This window comes from Patella vulgata, chromosome 9 (genome assembly GCF_932274485.2).
Source record: "Patella vulgata chromosome 9, xgPatVulg1.2, whole genome shotgun sequence".
In the NCBI taxonomy this organism is placed as follows: Eukaryota; Metazoa; Mollusca; class Gastropoda; family Patellidae; genus Patella; species Patella vulgata.
Window position 1 is genome coordinate 34,518,690 of NC_065887.2, and position 16,909 is coordinate 34,535,598.

The window sequence follows — 16,909 nt, forward strand, 5'->3', positions numbered from 1 at the left end:
CGGCCTATCAAAGTACATCGAATGTGGACGCATATTCACGGTGACAGTTTTCGTTATAGCATAAATGAGTATTTAATTTTAAAAATGATTCGCTGTCCGAACAAAATTACCCTTATAGCAGACTGTATGATGTATGTCCGTCTTCATTATCTCAGTCGGTGCAGGATAGTAGGACGTTAAACCCCATTTCATTTCATTCCTTTAAAAATTATGTCAGCGGATGACAAGAATGTCGGTCAACGGGTTACAAGGGTGGCTGTTCAAACAGGTTTGTCCCGACTGACATATGTTATAATTTAAAGGGACGAAGTGACTTCACCTAGGATTTAGGGTATCTTTGATAAGTTGCTATAAAACAGATGAACGCTCGCTCGGGAGTGCATAGATACAAATAATTTTTACAGAATAGATTTAAAATTAAGGAGTATGCCCCGACTGAATTGAAAAGCTACAGTCAAAAGCATGCATTTTACACACAGCGTCGTATAATCGTAAAGTTCGGTAGCTAAGTCTAGAGAGACCTTGTTGGACAGCTGATCTGAGACAGTGTTTTAAACGCCCGGTCTTTTGGCACTATCTATTAATAAAGTGAAAGTGCAGCTGATTAGCCTATATCAGAACATCGATTTTATTTATTTTATTTGTAGAAGAAAATATTGTGATGTATTATCTCTATGGTACTGATAGAGTGATATTCTTATGTCGTCTTAATTGGTCCACTCGTTGCCAAAAGTTATATCAGAACGGCCGTTATCGGCAACGTTATGTGTAGAATTCTTTACATGAATACGGTAACCGACCCTACTATTATATAATACACACATGAATGTGTCTTAAAGATGGGTTCCCGCGTACAAACTGGGTGATTTAATGGTATATATGGAGTAAAAACATATTCAAACTAATTAATTTGTCATAATTTTGCTTCAAATCCTTCTCAAACATTGTAATTGCGAAGGAATGTCCTGCTATAAAAATTCGATCAAACCAGGTCATGTTTACGTCACGTGACTTACCTCGCTTGGAAGTTAAAGGAGAATTCATTGTATACATAAGACGATGTTGTCTTTAATCGCTTACTATTTATTACAAATATCGAATCCTAATTAAATTCTTGGATTATCCACTACCCGCGTCTTTTTCCGTCATTTTTATCTCAGAAAGTGTTGTACGTCTAACTCTTCATAAAGTTTATCAACTTGTACATCAAGCGCTCAATGTTCGCGTGTGACCTTTGACATCACGCGTGCAGAAATTCCTAATCGTCGGGCTGTTGATTAGGGGAACCCTTACATTTTTGTCCTGTATACGCTCCATGAGTGTTTTTCGGGGAATCCAGTATTTTTCTAGTAAGATTGGATATCTCTACTTTCCATATATACCAAAATTACCATACTTTTATTGGAAATAACCTTCCGATAAATACTTTTCTGGGAACCCATCTTTAAATAAATGGACCATACTCCGTATCAGCTTACATAAACAAAATTTAATCGAACCGTATTCGACCCTAGATTCCGGAGTGGGTACTATTTGAAACGTGTACACTATTGAAAATTGGCTAAGTGGGTAAGACGCTAGCTCGCTAGCCTGGAGGTCGGGTGTTCGATCCCTGCATTGGCAGAGAAAGTTCATCCAGATTTTCCGGCGTGGTTCTCCCTTGTCAGTAATGCAGGACGGAGGGGCTGACAAGGAAAGCTGTCTAGTCGTTCGGATGGGACGAAAAACCGAGGTCCCGTGTACACATTGGCGTGCACGTAAAAGATCCCTTGGAAGTTAGAATTCGATATAAGAGTAGGCGGTAGTGCCGCTGTCCGGGCAAAATTTCCCTCATAGCACACTGTATGGCGTATGCCCGTCTTCATTAGCCCAGGTAAGGAGCAGAACAGTAGGACGTTAAACTCCATTTCATTTCATTTCATTTCTATTGAAAATTGTGCGGAACGATTCCAGGCTCTGATTGGTCGAGTGATACTGGGGTTAGGATATTAGTTTGCAAACATAACTCAGTAACTCATCCGGCTTCAAATCTCTGGTTGAACGATAGGCGTGCGTTTAATAACATTTTTTCAGAATGATTTCGTCAGTTATTTCCAAAGGAAACGACGGGGGCATTCAGCTCAGTTTATAACCTATGCCACCAGCTTGCACCGTTTAGATGCTTGTGTCATAAGTGTTTAACAGACGTGTTCAAAGTCTACTTCGGTTATTATTACCAAAATATGATCCTGATAAGTGACAAGTGACACAACAAAAGAAATCGATAACGGAATATTACGTTATATTTACTTGGGGGCCTGAGGTGGGTGTTAACCCCGGGAGCCACCGACACCATTGCATGATATTATCGCCCTTGATTCTAGTAAAATTGTCTGCGATATCACCTCGGTGGAAGCGGACGTAAAATACAACTAACTCATAGTAAAATAGGTTAACAAATGGATCAAAAACAGGTTAAGGTTAAGGGGTTGTATTTATTTATTCAAATTTCGACAGTTTGGGTTGGTCAAAGTGCATAGTATTGTCGAGGAGCTCTCCAGTAGGTTTAACAAGACGGGTATAGATTTGGACAAAGGCATTCGTGATATGTGCTTAATTAAAGAGAGAGAAATGTGGTTCAATGTCCACACTTCACTTAACACAAACTATAGGGACTAGACTAACATGGTTCAATTTTATTTCATTAATTCGCTTGCACGTACGGGTCTTCAGCAGTGGGAGGAAACCTGAGAACCCGGGGAAAACCCACGAGGTTGAACAAAAGAGCCTACTCCTTGTCAAGTAAAAACTAGGGATCGAAACCACGCCACTTGACTCAATGTCGACCTAACGATGCAACGCACACGGGTTAACTATTCGCCCCCACCCCCGTCATTAATTAAGTTGTTGTTATTGCTGTTTACATAATATAATGTCCAATCAATTTTATTCTATATTTGCATCATTAACTGATAAAGAATAAATAATCATAGTCACTCAGTGATAAATAATTCTTATGTCCTGTGTATTTGTAAATGCAATAAACCCAAGTTAGCCTTATTCAGCGAATTATCGTAGACAAGATAGATAGATGTCCGCCACGAGTTACATGACGACTTCTGGTTGTTGATCAATCATTATTATAATCAGTCATGTCAAATCTATAGTCAGTTATATCTGTGACATATGTCGGATTCAATCCGATTGTTAAAATGATGCTTGTCAAAATATTTCAGAAAAGGTTACAGGTAGCCCTGGCTATAGCTCTTGACGATATCCCGTTTATATTGTCAGTTGAGGATGTCGAATATTCAGTTCATATCTTTGTAAACACAGAACAGAATTGAACCATTCTGAACTAACATCCCTTTTATGGGCCCAGCTTTCACTATACACGCATTGTAGTTTCCATAGGATTCCCCAATCTCTTAAATGAAGTTCAGAGGCAATAGTAAGGGCGGTAATGTCAATTACCACTGCTTCGAGAAAAAGTCGGTATATGGGATTGTAATGATATACTCGTTACCACTGCTTCAGGATTGTGGGTGACGTGGTTCAAAAACCCAAATCTGGCGAAGACCGGTGAAATCGCTGAAATGCTATCATGGATGTGTAACGTGACTGAAATGTTCAGATTCTACCAAAATAGGTTAATGATACGGATATATTTAGACAGGTGAACAACTATATCTGCCTAAAAGACGTTGTCGGGTGCGGGGGTGGGTGTGTGTGTCTGGTTTAGCATATCCTTGTCAGCTATAAGCAACAAATAAAGTTTGGGGTTTTTTTTAAATTTCATAAATACCAAATAAATGTATCAAATATATTTTATTGCATTACTCGATAATGTATTATACGTTCAGACAAACATACAAAAGATATCTGACTAATATAGTCAATTAATTTAATATTCTTAAAATAATAAAGAAATCGTGATATTATTAAAAACGCAATATCCACAACAAATCTTGATATTATTAAAAACATAATATCCACAATAACCTCTGTTTAAAATACAGATGATATAATAACTAACATAGTTATAATGAAATTGTTTACAATCTAACGTTGAAGGAATTTTTAACATATAAAACGTGATATTAAATGGATAAAAAATGTAATATGTAAATAGTTCTATCTCTGTGAATATTAAATATAGTTTATATACTAGATAAATGCACACTCCTATGTAAATTGTACTACAAGAAAAGGGGGGCAGTCAACAAATACTCGATGCATTCGGGTACCCTATTATTTACATTCTCAACTGCGAGCGTGTTGGGCTCAGAAATATATATGCCTAGACATTTATGACACTGCATCTGATTTAACGGATTACTTAAAATATGACCTTGCCGTTAAAAAAACGCATCTAGAGGGATTTCAAATTCACAAGTGATAAGACATGCTGAAAAATGTAAGTTTTTTGAAGGGAGCATGATATGATTTGGTCAACACCGCACTGAAATTTTTCTTTTTGAACATGTTTGAACCGAACTTGAATCAGACATTTTATATCTATTTGTCTCGTCAGTGGGTACCGCTGCACACGGTGCCTGTAAGTTAATATGCTACGTTGTTTGGGTTGTTGTTAATAGCAGCCAAGCCAATCAATAACACCCTTTTCCGGACATACGATTTGTAAAGTTAGCACGCCAGGAGCTGAGAATATATAATATGGAACTAATGTGTCCAAGAAAAAAGATATTAAACGTTAACAAGTCAAATATCACTGAACAAACAGTAAATGACCACTGGACGTGGATGAGGCTGTTAGCCAATGCATTTAGAATACAATATCACTGTATAAAACGAAAAATAACGTAAACAATTTTATCCCTCCAAATAATCCCCTGAGATCCCCTGAATAAAAAATCAGCAACCCATAGTCTCACACGTATCCAAGTAACTTGAACATAATGTGCAGCAAGAAATTGAGCAAATAATTCAAAGATATGTTGTCAGGTAATGGAAGAGACGCCCACTACGGCTAAGTCGTCCGTTCAATCAATAACGCTTGTCGCATTGTGAATCTAAAAAAAAAATATGGAAAGCGAACAGGGCCAACGGCAAATACGACCAACTGCACGAAATAAGAAAACTTTTTGATCAACTTGCAACCAATCCATTGATACGATGGTAATTTAACCTTTCTTTTGGTCAACTATTACAGTTGCTAATATAGTAGTGGATAAAGGGGAAATCCATGATGAAAGTTAAACCATGGACCATATACGGACCATGGTTAAACCTTACAAATGTCTAACTCCAGCTTCCTAGTCTCACGAGTGTACATTTCTGAGGGGACATCTTCGATGCTACGGAACGAAAGATACCTGATAAATGCAGTGAACAGGAGTTGGGGTTCTAGTTATCGGTGGTCAGAATTTTGAAATCGCTGTAAATTCTATTAAATATTATAAAAAGAATCATGGATTGGAGAATTGGGTATTAAACTAATATCTAAATACAATTCTAATATTACGATTTTAAATTCATTGTGGGTCATGATAATAGAAAGAATTAATATTTTTATTTTAACCATATATTGGTTTTATTTGCCTTAACGGCAACTTTTACCATTTTAATTTTCCCGGGATGTATTTCTCAATTAAAGCCTCGTAATACGGCTTAATTTCTTCGACGTCTGGGAAATCGGGACTCTTTGTGTAAAGATCAAACTGATTAAACTCGTTTACCCAGGCTTTCATTTCGGTATCTTTGTTGTTACATAAATATTCATAATCGCCACCTGAAAGATAAATACAGATTTAATACGTTATGATAAGAAAACAAGATTTGTCGCACAACTTTAACATAAATTATCCCATAACTACCCAATCCTGCAATCCTGATCATTTTCTGAAAATAAATATTCTTATTCTAACTGATTCAAATACAAAAATACCCCATGCATTGATCATTTTCTTCCTCGGATTTAGATCATTATATTTTTCAGCGGATGCGGAGATGAATTTTATTTATTTTGAAAAAATCTATGTCAAATTTGAATCAGCTAAATGATAATGAAATTGACTTTCCATCAATGGAAATTTAACGGGCCGTGAACAAACGACACGTTAGCAAGATAACGACCCATTAGATTTTAGTGGATCGTTAAAATATATGCTTATTTATTTGTGTCTATATAATGTACATCTCGTCTCTCATAATTCTTAATGAATGGCAGTTTCTTTTTATTCTTAGTATATTATAATTTTTGAATGTGGTGTATTTATAACTGGTGAGACGTTAATAAACAACTACTACTATATAATTGAGTTTTGAACAATCGACACCTGGTGTCTTTCCATGACCTTTATTTGAACAGTACGAAAAGCTTGATTATGATGTGGCTGATTTCATATCACCAGATTTATTGAAAGATATATCTTATCGTTAACTATATTACTGGACCGTTTCCAGGGAAAAACATACATTAAAATGACAAAATCAAAACAAACTGTGGATGAATAAATAGTATAAAAAATTATACTATAATACCACAACAACTACATCAGATAATGATATATCCAATATATATCACATATTCCAATACATACCGACTTATATGTATTGACCTACCACAATACATGTTGGTCTTTATGCACTGTTGACTCTCAACTGTATTACCTGTAACTTAAGTCAATATAATGGCTGTGGGAATTTGGATGGTTGGTGCCGCCTTTAGCCTGAAGTTTATGCTAAAATTTACATTCATTCATTAGAGCATTCATTCCCAATTTGTTTAATTTATTATCCTGCAAACAAGACCGGTACATGTATATGATTAGATATTTATATATTCCTGCCAGGTCTATACATGATCTATTTCCTATTGTATTTAATATATTACCTCATTAAATATTCTTTAAATTTCTTAAAAATGAATACAACTATTCTTTATTCTATCGCGATTCATTCATTCATTATATCTTTCTAAGATTATCTTAGGCCTTATTCATTTTTCCGTCACGCCTCATGTCTACTGTCCACCTGAATAAAAATGATAAGGCGAAGACTAAAAATTACATTAATTGCAGACTTAAAGGGTATAAGCTCTGCTCTGGCAAAAATTTCTCCTGCACATACCAATAGACTATATTCGACATAAATATTGAAATGAAATCAAATGAAATGGGGTTTAACGTCCTACTGTTCTGCTCTGACTGACATACGCCAATACAGCCTACTCGTATGTCGAATAATAATTGCCAAGGGTTACTTTATTGAATCTTGGCCTTATTTACGATGGGGGGCCATGGTGGCTCAGTGGGTTAGAGGTTGGCTCGCTAACCTGGAAGTTCCGTGTTCGACCCCTGCGTTGGTCGGGCCTGGCAAGGGACAACGTATAACGAACGGTCTACTGTAGGCCCCGACTGGGCTAATGAAGAAGGGCATACGCCATACAGTGTGCTATGAGGGGAAATTTTACCCGGGCAGCGGCACTATGACCCTCTCTTACATATCGAATTCCAATTGCCAAGGGCATACGCCATACAGTGTGCTATGAGGGGAAATTTTACCCGGGCAGCGGCACTATGACCCTCTCTTACATATCGAATTCCAATTGCCAAGGGATCTTTTACGTGTACGCCAATGTATACGCGGCGCCTCGGTTTTTCGTCCCATCCGAATGACTAGACAGCTGTTCTTGTCAGGCCCTCCGTCCTGCACCATTAACACCACTGACAAGGCGAAAACACGTCGGTAAATCCCGATGAACTTTCTCTTCTCGGCAAATGCACGGATCGAACACGCGACCGCCATGCATTGAGCAAGCGTCTTACGTCGCCACTTAGCCACCGTGGCTATAAGAGTGTCCGGGCAAAATGTCCCTCATAGCACATTGCATGGCGTAGGTCCTTCTTCATTAACCCAGTCGGAGCAGAACAGCAGGACGTTAAGCCAAATTTCATTTTTCATTTCATATTTATTATAGTATCATTACAAACTTTCTATTTCCACGAGTCTCCAAATTCGATGTTATTGCCAAGTACCCGTCTTCATTATCCCAGTCGGGGCAGAACAGTAGGACGTTAAATCCCATTTCATTTTATTTCATTTATTATCGAGTGCCTAGATAACCGTGTCTATATACGGAAGTTTTAGTGGTTAGCCCTCAACGCGTTTACGTAACCATGTTAAGTAATTGTAGTGGTCTTATATTAATGGCTTAGTGTTTTGAACGGTGATTTTCAGTCTTTTGGGCCCTTTCTTCACGTGTGTGTGTGGGGGGGCGGGGTGGACTGGCCGAATGGTTAGTGCGTGCGCTTTGTATCAGAAGGTCTGCCTTTGAGTCAACTGGCGTGGTTTCGATTTCCCGGTTGTATGTGACAAGGAGTAGGGTCGCCTATCCAACCTCCGTTGGTTTTCTCCGGGTCCTCCGGTTTCTCCCCGCCCCCACTGCAAGCGAATTATTGAAATAAAATTAAACCATATATATGTTGTTCCCGAAATGCCCTAGTTTGTGTAGAATGGGCGTTGAACCACATTGCTCTCTCTCTATTTCGCTATTTCTTCACGTTTTGCACGTTAAATCAGAGACTGTAACGCACTGACCCGGACATTTGAAAGCAAAGATATTTTGGTTTCAGGTTATCGTTAATTCGCATGGCAGAATTTTATGTATGTTCCGTGTTTCATATAAATATTGTATATCAGTCAAGGTGAAGGAAAGTACAACCAACATTAGTCATAAATCGGTTACACTCTGAAAAAAGCAACACATCGAGTATTTAGTACACTACCTTCTGTGTTACACTGCACCAAATCTTGGACGAGAATATAGCAATACATATTTAGTGTTTAGCTACTTGTCAAGTATAACAGGGAATTTTGCCAGAGTCTAATTTTTTGCTTGTTAACATTTGCTACTATAAGAAATGGATTTTCCCAGAATCAAAAAAATTGAATCATTTTAAAGAACAATTTAACTCGATGACTTTCACAATTGAATAGAATTGGATTTGGATAGACTCGGTTTTGTTTCTTGTACATAGGTCTAAATATATAGTTGTCATAAATTTTGGGGTAACTAAATGAAAGGTTATGATAGAAATCAGCCGAGAAAGTTACCGATCCATATCTTACAGCTTCATTGAAATAATAATCACCTGATTTTATCGCTTTAGAAATATCAACATATGAGATTTATTCAGTCCCGTCGTAGCTGTTTCTGTCATCGCTTCAAGAAATATCGGCATACGTCATATGAGATTTTTATTTAATCTTATCATAGTCTTTTATTCAATCTTAAGATATATTTTGTGATAACTTAACTTTTTGTGATAGGCCACTTCTAATTCTAGCTCTAACCATAACAATGTGCGGTTTTGCAATTGATATTTGGTAATGAGAAAGTATTAGACAAATATTGAATAAATGTTAAAATATAGGCTACCGGTATTATTATTATGAAAATTATAAAATCATAAATTAATCGATCTAAAAATCAAATCAAAAGCATGTTAGAAAATATACGCACCTGTATGCCATGGGTAAAATGAATGAAATCGGATCATGTAAAGACCTTCTTCTGGTATCTTGCAATTATTCCCCTTCAACACCCTGTAAAGATATTCATCATGACCCCAGGACATAACAACATTGTCCAATCCACAGTGTTCATCATAAATTCCCAGTTCTGAAGCCAACTTCTCGTCTAGCATATCCGGGTTGTCTTTGAAGCTGTCTATGCCGAAAACTATCGACGGTGCTGGACAACATCCTACAGGAAAAGTGTCACCAACAACAGCCCACTGAGGTTCTCCCCAAATAGCCATAACTTTTCCTAGGTCGTGGATGAGTCCGACCAAATGGAACCAGTCTTTATCCGGGTGATGTTTTCGGATTCCCTCGGCTGTTTGATAAGCATGGTAAGAATTTGGGAAATCTGCATCCGGATCACTTTCGTCCACTAGTTCATTTAACATATCAAGTGCATCCATAATGTTCATTTCTGCTTTATCCAACTTGCACCAATCCTTTAATTTCTGTGTGGAGAATTCTAAAGTCTGTGAAGTGTGCATATTTGTGTATGTTTTCTCCACATAATCAGGAATGTTATGAATTCGGAAATCGCGATATTTGGATTTATCCTTCACTTCTGGTCGATATTCCGACGGATCGTTGAGAACGAAACCTTGAGAATCGTCAATTAAATCTATATTAGCCATTGTGTTGAAGCGCGATTCTACACCTTTTCTTTGCCTGGAACAAAATAAAATATAATTGGAGATCTATGTATTTGGGTAGCGTGATTGTTATCAGAAACCACTAACTACACTCTTAACTAGACCGATTTATATTTAGTAGACGAGGCCAGTGGTCTATGGAGTTTATCAGCCTAGCACACAAAAACCGGTTCAAACCAGTTTTCTTCGACACGAGGTTTTGTTGATATTTTAAATCTATTAATAACCCAGAAACCCGCCAATCAATGAAGGCGCAGCGTATTGACTATCGGTTTTGTAAACTATTGACCGTCGTTGCTATGTGAAACTACGAGGCGTAATGGCTGGGTAAAATCTAAATGTTAAGGCCCACTGCAGATGTCGTCAATGTCGCGAGATGTAATTAGGGTTGGGACAAATCCTTGTTGACGAGATTGTGGGTTAGGGAAAAGATTAGGGCTAGAATTAGGGTTAGGGTTAGCGCTAGCCTTGTTTACATCTCGTGACCTTTGACCAAATCTGCAGTGGGCCTTAACTTTTAGGACTAACCGTCTGTGTCCGTCTGTTTCACAGTGGTAATGCGAAAGGCGGCCAAGCGAATATTTATTTCTGACAATATTTTGTTGGCCTATGCGGTTGCGAAACAAGATTAGCACCCGGTTGGGGTGGAGGCAAACACACTCTTTATAGTCTTAAATTCGTCGCGTTTGACCAAATTGAGTTAAATTGCATTTATAACAAAGGATGAAAAGGACAATATTATATATAAAAAATAATAGTTGTATCGAATAAATGTTAAAATATGTATAATTTTAATACTGTCGTTCATATATTTCAAAAGAAAGATATTCCTGAAAAAAAGGTGAGGGCATGATTATTAATTATAGGGGACATCGGAGAGGGAAGGGAGGGGGGATGTTCTCGGACATTCAAAACATCATTTCCAGCGTATTTGTAGAATATTTAATGATAGTCTAAAGCAGCCCATACACGTTCAATAAAATCATCAATATTATTGACCCAATATATTGACTCAATAATATTGACGGGAATTGCCCACACACGATTCAATATTTCCATCAATAATTTCATCATTTTTGGGGCATTTTTCAAAGTAGATGCAGCGGTTGTTTCTCAGTTGCCATGTTTACTCTTCCAAGGTTGACGATGGAATGAAAATATTGACGTAATTATTGACAGATTCTCCACACACGATCAATATTGTCATTCAATAAATTGACCGAACCGTCAATAAAAATCAAAATGGTTTTGATCCGTGATGGTTATTGACAATATTTTACATCAATATAGCCCAAACATACGTTCAATATTATAGCCAATAATATTGACGGAATTACTGAACGTGTATGGGCAGCTTAACGGGAACGAAACCACACCACGTGACAATAGCAGACTATGACAAATAAAGAGTTCTCAACGGGCTTTACAATAAACAAAAAAAAAATAAACAAAAAATAAAAAAAAATAAATAAAAGGTAAAAAAAAAACCCAGGAAGTAAAAGGAATCACAAATCAATGGTAAAAGTAGCCTAGCAGTCCATACACATTCAATTGAACGTGTGTGGAGGACATTGACGGCGAATTAATTGAAACAAATCAATTAATTGACGGATCAAAGTTCCTTTGATATGTATTGACAGCTCGTCAAATAAATTGGCCGTGTGTGGGCAAAGCGTCAATGTATTGATCAATAATTCATTTTCATCCCGTTCGTCGAAGCGACAACATGAGTGACAAAAGGAGAGATACCGACCGCAAATTCTTGCTGGAGTTCATAGAAACGTACAAATCGCTACCGGCTTTATGGAAAATAAAATCCGATGAATATAGTAATCGAGACAAAAAAGCTGATGCATACAAAGTGTTGCTTCACAAATACAACGAACAATTTCCGGGCGCAACTCTTGAAGATATGAAAAAAAAGCTGAATGCCCTACGCACAAACTTCCGATCTGAACTACGCAAAATGGAACGTAGTGCTAAATCTGGAGCAGGGACAGAAGACCTTTATATTCCGAGTTTGTGGCATTTTGAAGCCTTGCTGTTTCTGAGAGACCAAGAGACAACCATTCCTTCAAGAAGCAGCATTATCGTCCAAGTACAGAGTCAGGAAGACGAGGAAGAATCAACCCAGGATACTACAATGCAGGTTAGTTGTTTTGAAATTAACTATTAACACTTCAGTTATTTCCATGATCGAGCAAAAATTGAAATCACAAAGAACAGTACACATTGCGTATGTTATATGTAAATACCAGAACAAGCATATTCACTACGTCAAGTATCCCACACTATATGATATGTTATAACCATACAGATAAATAATCAATGGATCATCCTACGGCCGTCACCAGTTCTAGGCGTGTATGCTAAACGCTGCCTTGCGTACAAAAATAGTGTCGAAAAGGATATCTGACAAGGCGCGCAGTATTACCGGCGTTACGGTTCATTGTTGCGTGAAGTCCTTCCATTTGTCCCTGGAATGCCCTCCATTCTCCAGCATGCGTCTAATGATTTGCATCACCTCAGTGTACAGCGCCAGGGCCTGTATATCATCTGGATTTCTTTCGGAGGAAATTGTGTAGATAACAGCATTACATTGCTATAAGTGTGTTTTTTTTCCTGGCGATACCTGCATGGCCCTTTGAAATACCCCAAACCTGGCTGTCAGAATGCCCAATATATTTTCAGACACTCGTCTAGCTCTGTTCAATCGATAGTTGACTATTCTCTGGTTCGGCCTTGGCAAATGCATAGCAAAGGCGTCATCGGCAACAAAAACGTACGGCATAGATGTAACATCATTCTGTCAAAGAAGGGCGGGTTCGGGGAGGACCCAACTTGCCATCATCAAGAACTCTCACGAATTCTGTCGCAGCAATAACCCCTCCGTCATGAACTCGTAATCCGCACCAAGGAGGGCCACCAAGACTACACTAAAAAAACTTCTTATAGTTGAAATAAAAAGAACCAGACAGTGGCGGTTTTTTAATCGCAGCATGCTTGCCATCGAGTGCGCCTACAAAGTATGTGAAATTCCAGGTTGTTGTGAAAGCGTTGCTGATCTCTATCCATTCTTCAGGTTTACGTGGAATCTGAAAACAAAAACGTCGAGGAAACCTCAATCTATGTTATTACGCTAACGACATGTTATGATCTGTAAACATTTATTGTAAAATCAACTATAGGAACGTATCATTGAATAACATATATTTCGATTTATACTATTCAAAATTTGCTTTATATTTCAGGATGAGGACTTAGTTGAGGTGGATGAAGTTCTCACTAAGTCGGTTCATACCGGATCCACCCAGAAGCCAGGACATCAACGGCCGTCGACCAGTCGTGCTGATACAAACATATCCATACCGCCTATACTTGGAATTGCAGCTTCGAAGAAACGCCGGGTCGAAGTGAAAAAGGACGAACTTATTTCACTTGCAACAACTCGTCTTCTACAAGAATCGTCGGAAGACGAATACGACAACCAGACAAAAACTTGGGCCAACGAACTACGCAAGATGGATCCAAGGCAGCAGCTCTATGCTAAAAAAGCTATTAATGATGTGCTATTCGAAGGTCTCTGTGGCACTCTGACCAGAAACTCGGTTCAGATCAACTGCACTAATGAGTTTTGTGAGACTACTCCATGTAGCATGCACAGCATTGGCAGTGCTTCCTCCACACACAGAACATAGCCTGTCTTTCAGGTGAATACCCAGGAAATTGGTAGCAATTTTGTTGGAACAACACGTCATGAACTTGCTGACTATTTTGCAAATATTGAACCTCCCACTCAGTCACTTTCATAATATATACTTGGGAGTGTCTGGACTGGATGGATCTCCGTATAGAGTTGGGAGTGAATGTTGTTGTAGCTGTACAAAGTACACATGTATGTAACTTGAAATTGAGCCTAAGCTAATTGTAATTGCTATGACGAACACCAAGATGTGAGATTCGGTAAAATAAACACGTTCGTGAATTGTATAATTTTCTTACCTTGATAGTTTGCTGGCGTTTGAGACATTGTATAGTGGCTCCGCTATATCAAAAACAATCCCTCCGATTGCTTGTGGTGATGTTCTGGTGGGGAATTTTAGATCTTAGAAACAATCTCCAGTGGCCAAAAACCGCAGTGTGATACTGAGCCGTTCGTTTGCTGATATGGCTTGACGCATGATGGTATCTTTTTTTACTACTATTGGTCTCACTAAAGTTCGTCATACGCAGCGTCCATTCTCAGGACATTCCTGTAATCATTCGGCTAATCGTCCTTTAACTTACTTAGCAATCGTCCATGTCCGAGTTCTCTTCGACGCAGAAACCTTTTTTTCGCCCACTTGCTCCCCATTTTCGGTTTGGAGTGTTCACCAGGGCAAAAACTATTGCTAGTGCCAGAGATGCTTTCAACTCGAAGTTTTCTATCAAAATGAAAATTGACGATAAAACATTGATCGTGTGTGGGCAAGATCAATTTCAACAATAAATCAATTGACATCATTTAATTGACGAAAAAATTGAACGTGTATGGGCCGTTAAAAAGTAAAATATAAATTATTGACACTGTAAAGGTTGTTTTGAAAATAGGATACAGTTCTACAATGACACAGATAGGCTTAATTATACATTAACTTTTTAAAATAAATTAATTTTAAGATTTATTTGAAAATTTGATTAGAAATTATGGGTTGTTGCGAATAGAATATGATTAGATTAAAACCATAATTATATATATAGTTTGCAGTCCATTAAAGTTTTCCTTGTTGTGGAAAAGAGTCAGTAGCAACACAGAACAGATCAATTTAAACATTTATAAGAATAATACATGGCATCAAACATGTAAATTTATAGATTATATGCACGGTCAATATTAATAAATGTGTGTGTAAGTCCGTGTTCTTTGTCTTTATTTTTTCCCTAATATATTATTATATTAATTTATTCAGCAGGCTGAACCGCCATACTGTCCTACAACAATAGTTCATTCCTGTGTGACTAGATATGAAGTTCCCTTCCTTAGTTTCCTAGTCATGCGTTGCTCTATTCTGCGCCACTAACGCAACAGTTAATTCCCGGTTCTGCTATGAATTTCCCCGAGGGGGTGGGGGTCAGGGCCGTATCTAGCGGGGTGCAGGGGGTACATTGCACCCCCAGAAAAATAAGGCGCCCGTGAAATGGCGCCCCCTCAAAAAAATTGACAACCTTTCAATTATAAAACAATACACTTGATTATAATCACACAGTGATGCTCTTAAGGCACTGATGAGTCGGTCGGTTTTAATGGCACCCACCTGATTCGTTTGCCCTAATCCAATGGCACCCACCTGATTCATTTGCCCTAATCCAAACTTTCCTATATCACTTATGTGGAGGCTATGGGGCGCCACTCGTTTGGAAAACGCGTTTGCGGCAGCCTAATTTTTAAAATTTTCGGGGACACACACACACACACCGCTGCGCGATCGTGGCGCTCGCGGGCTCCCGCTATCGCCGGTCGCCGCTCCGCGCTCAGTAACTCGGGCATTATATCGGCGCCCCCCCCCCCCACCACTCTACTGCACCCCCACTTTTAAAATGCTATATACGGCCCTGGTGGAGTGGGGGTAAGTAAATTTTGGAGGGAATATTGAAGTTCGACATCATCCATTGGATTTTTACAGGGAGTCTTTACTCTTCCAGTTTATTGCACACAGTGACGACATGATTAACGGTTAAAATGTGGCCGCAATCACACTTTCATTGGTTTATTATAGTTATGGTCGATTATTACATCTTTGGTTCTCAGCCATGTGATTAACCCAGGGTCTATTTTAACGTGTCTACAGGCATGAACGTGCCTCTGGATAACAAAATCCGTGCTTTGAAAATCTGAAATCCGAGGTTTAAATAATTGCTATGTAGCCTTGTGAAACTCGCCAGATTGTATGGGGAAATTTAGCTATAATTATGACCATCGACTACTTTCGATTTCTGTTTCGAAAGTTTTGTATTGTCAACTTATTCCCACCGCCACCTAAAGCACGAAAATTTCATATCAGAACATTTCTATAATAAACAATATTTTATTCTCAGAAAATTTCAGAGCAGAACATCGTTATATAGGTACAGGTGACAGTGAAGGTTTGTTTGCCTTTGTGTCGACTTTGGACTGTTAATGACACTGACACGCGGTTATAAATATAAATATGTTAATTCTGTTATATTTTGGTTATAAGAGTGTAGTCAAATTCTGGCAATTTTCACGGAACTCCAAAACACCGGAAACTGTGTTTCGCCAATAAAACCTTAAAATAGGCCCCGGGATTAACGCACAAATTTTACACGACGGGTGATTGACCTCCTTTTATACAACTAGATTGTTATTTAATTTGAAGTTAAAGGTATTTGCTCTGGCCAACAGATTTTTCTATTCTGATTTAGTTTTAGTTTTAGCAATGCTATTAAATTCCTGGACGTTATGTTTTAAGGCTTCGATCTTGCAGAGTCCGTTGCGTGCAAGATAGTTTGCAGACTCATTTCCTAATATGCCCACATGGGATAGTGTCCATGTAAATTCTACTTAAATTGTTAACCACCCTAGAGAGGGATTATGTAGGTTTTGCCTGTTTCCCAATCCTAAAATTAAATAAAATATTGTTTATAAAAAAAAATCAATAGATTACTGGAAGTAAGAAATGTAATAACTACAATACTGCACTATTTTTGTTCTCTATAATACAGTGGTTATCCCT

General features: G+C 38.0%; 2 protein-coding genes across 2 annotated transcripts; one reads left to right on the forward strand and one right to left on the reverse strand.

Annotated features, from left to right (window-relative positions):
* Nucleotides 1-3,792: 3,792 nt before the first annotated feature.
* Nucleotides 3,793-10,331, reverse strand: LOC126831876 (inositol oxygenase). Its single transcript, XM_050562525.2, has 2 exons — nucleotides 9,467-10,331; nucleotides 3,793-5,731 (listed from the first exon to the last, which is right to left on the reverse strand). Exons 1-2 carry the CDS (start codon nucleotides 10,155-10,157, stop codon nucleotides 5,556-5,558), a joined length of 867 nt encoding a protein of 288 aa, XP_050418482.1. The 5' UTR covers nucleotides 10,158-10,331; the 3' UTR covers nucleotides 3,793-5,555.
* A 1,564-nt stretch (nucleotides 10,332-11,895) lies between these two features.
* Nucleotides 11,896-15,221, forward strand: LOC126807798 (uncharacterized). The gene is made up of 2 exons (XM_050532626.1): nucleotides 11,896-12,324; nucleotides 13,427-15,221. Exons 1-2 carry the CDS (start codon nucleotides 11,902-11,904, stop codon nucleotides 13,871-13,873), a joined length of 870 nt encoding a protein of 289 aa, XP_050388583.1. The 5' UTR covers nucleotides 11,896-11,901; the 3' UTR covers nucleotides 13,874-15,221.
* Nucleotides 15,222-16,909: the final 1,688 nt, after the last annotated feature.

Excerpts from the sequence above, each read along its gene's own strand:
- LOC126807798 (XM_050532626.1), top strand. The coding sequence starts at position 11,902 with ATGAGTGACAAAAGGAGAGATACCGACCGCAAATTCTTGCTGGAGTTC. Across the intron at positions 12,325-13,426 it reads CCCAGGATACTACAATGCAG|GATGAGGACTTAGTTGAGGT; the intron begins GTTAGTTGTTTT and ends TTTATATTTCAG.
- LOC126831876 (XM_050562525.2), bottom strand. The coding sequence starts at position 10,157 with ATGGCTAATATAGATTTAATTGACGATTCTCAAGGTTTCGTTCTCAAC. Across the intron at positions 5,732-9,466 it reads ATTTTACCCATGGCATACAG|GTGGCGATTATGAATATTTA; the intron begins GTGCGTATATTT and ends TTTATCTTTCAG.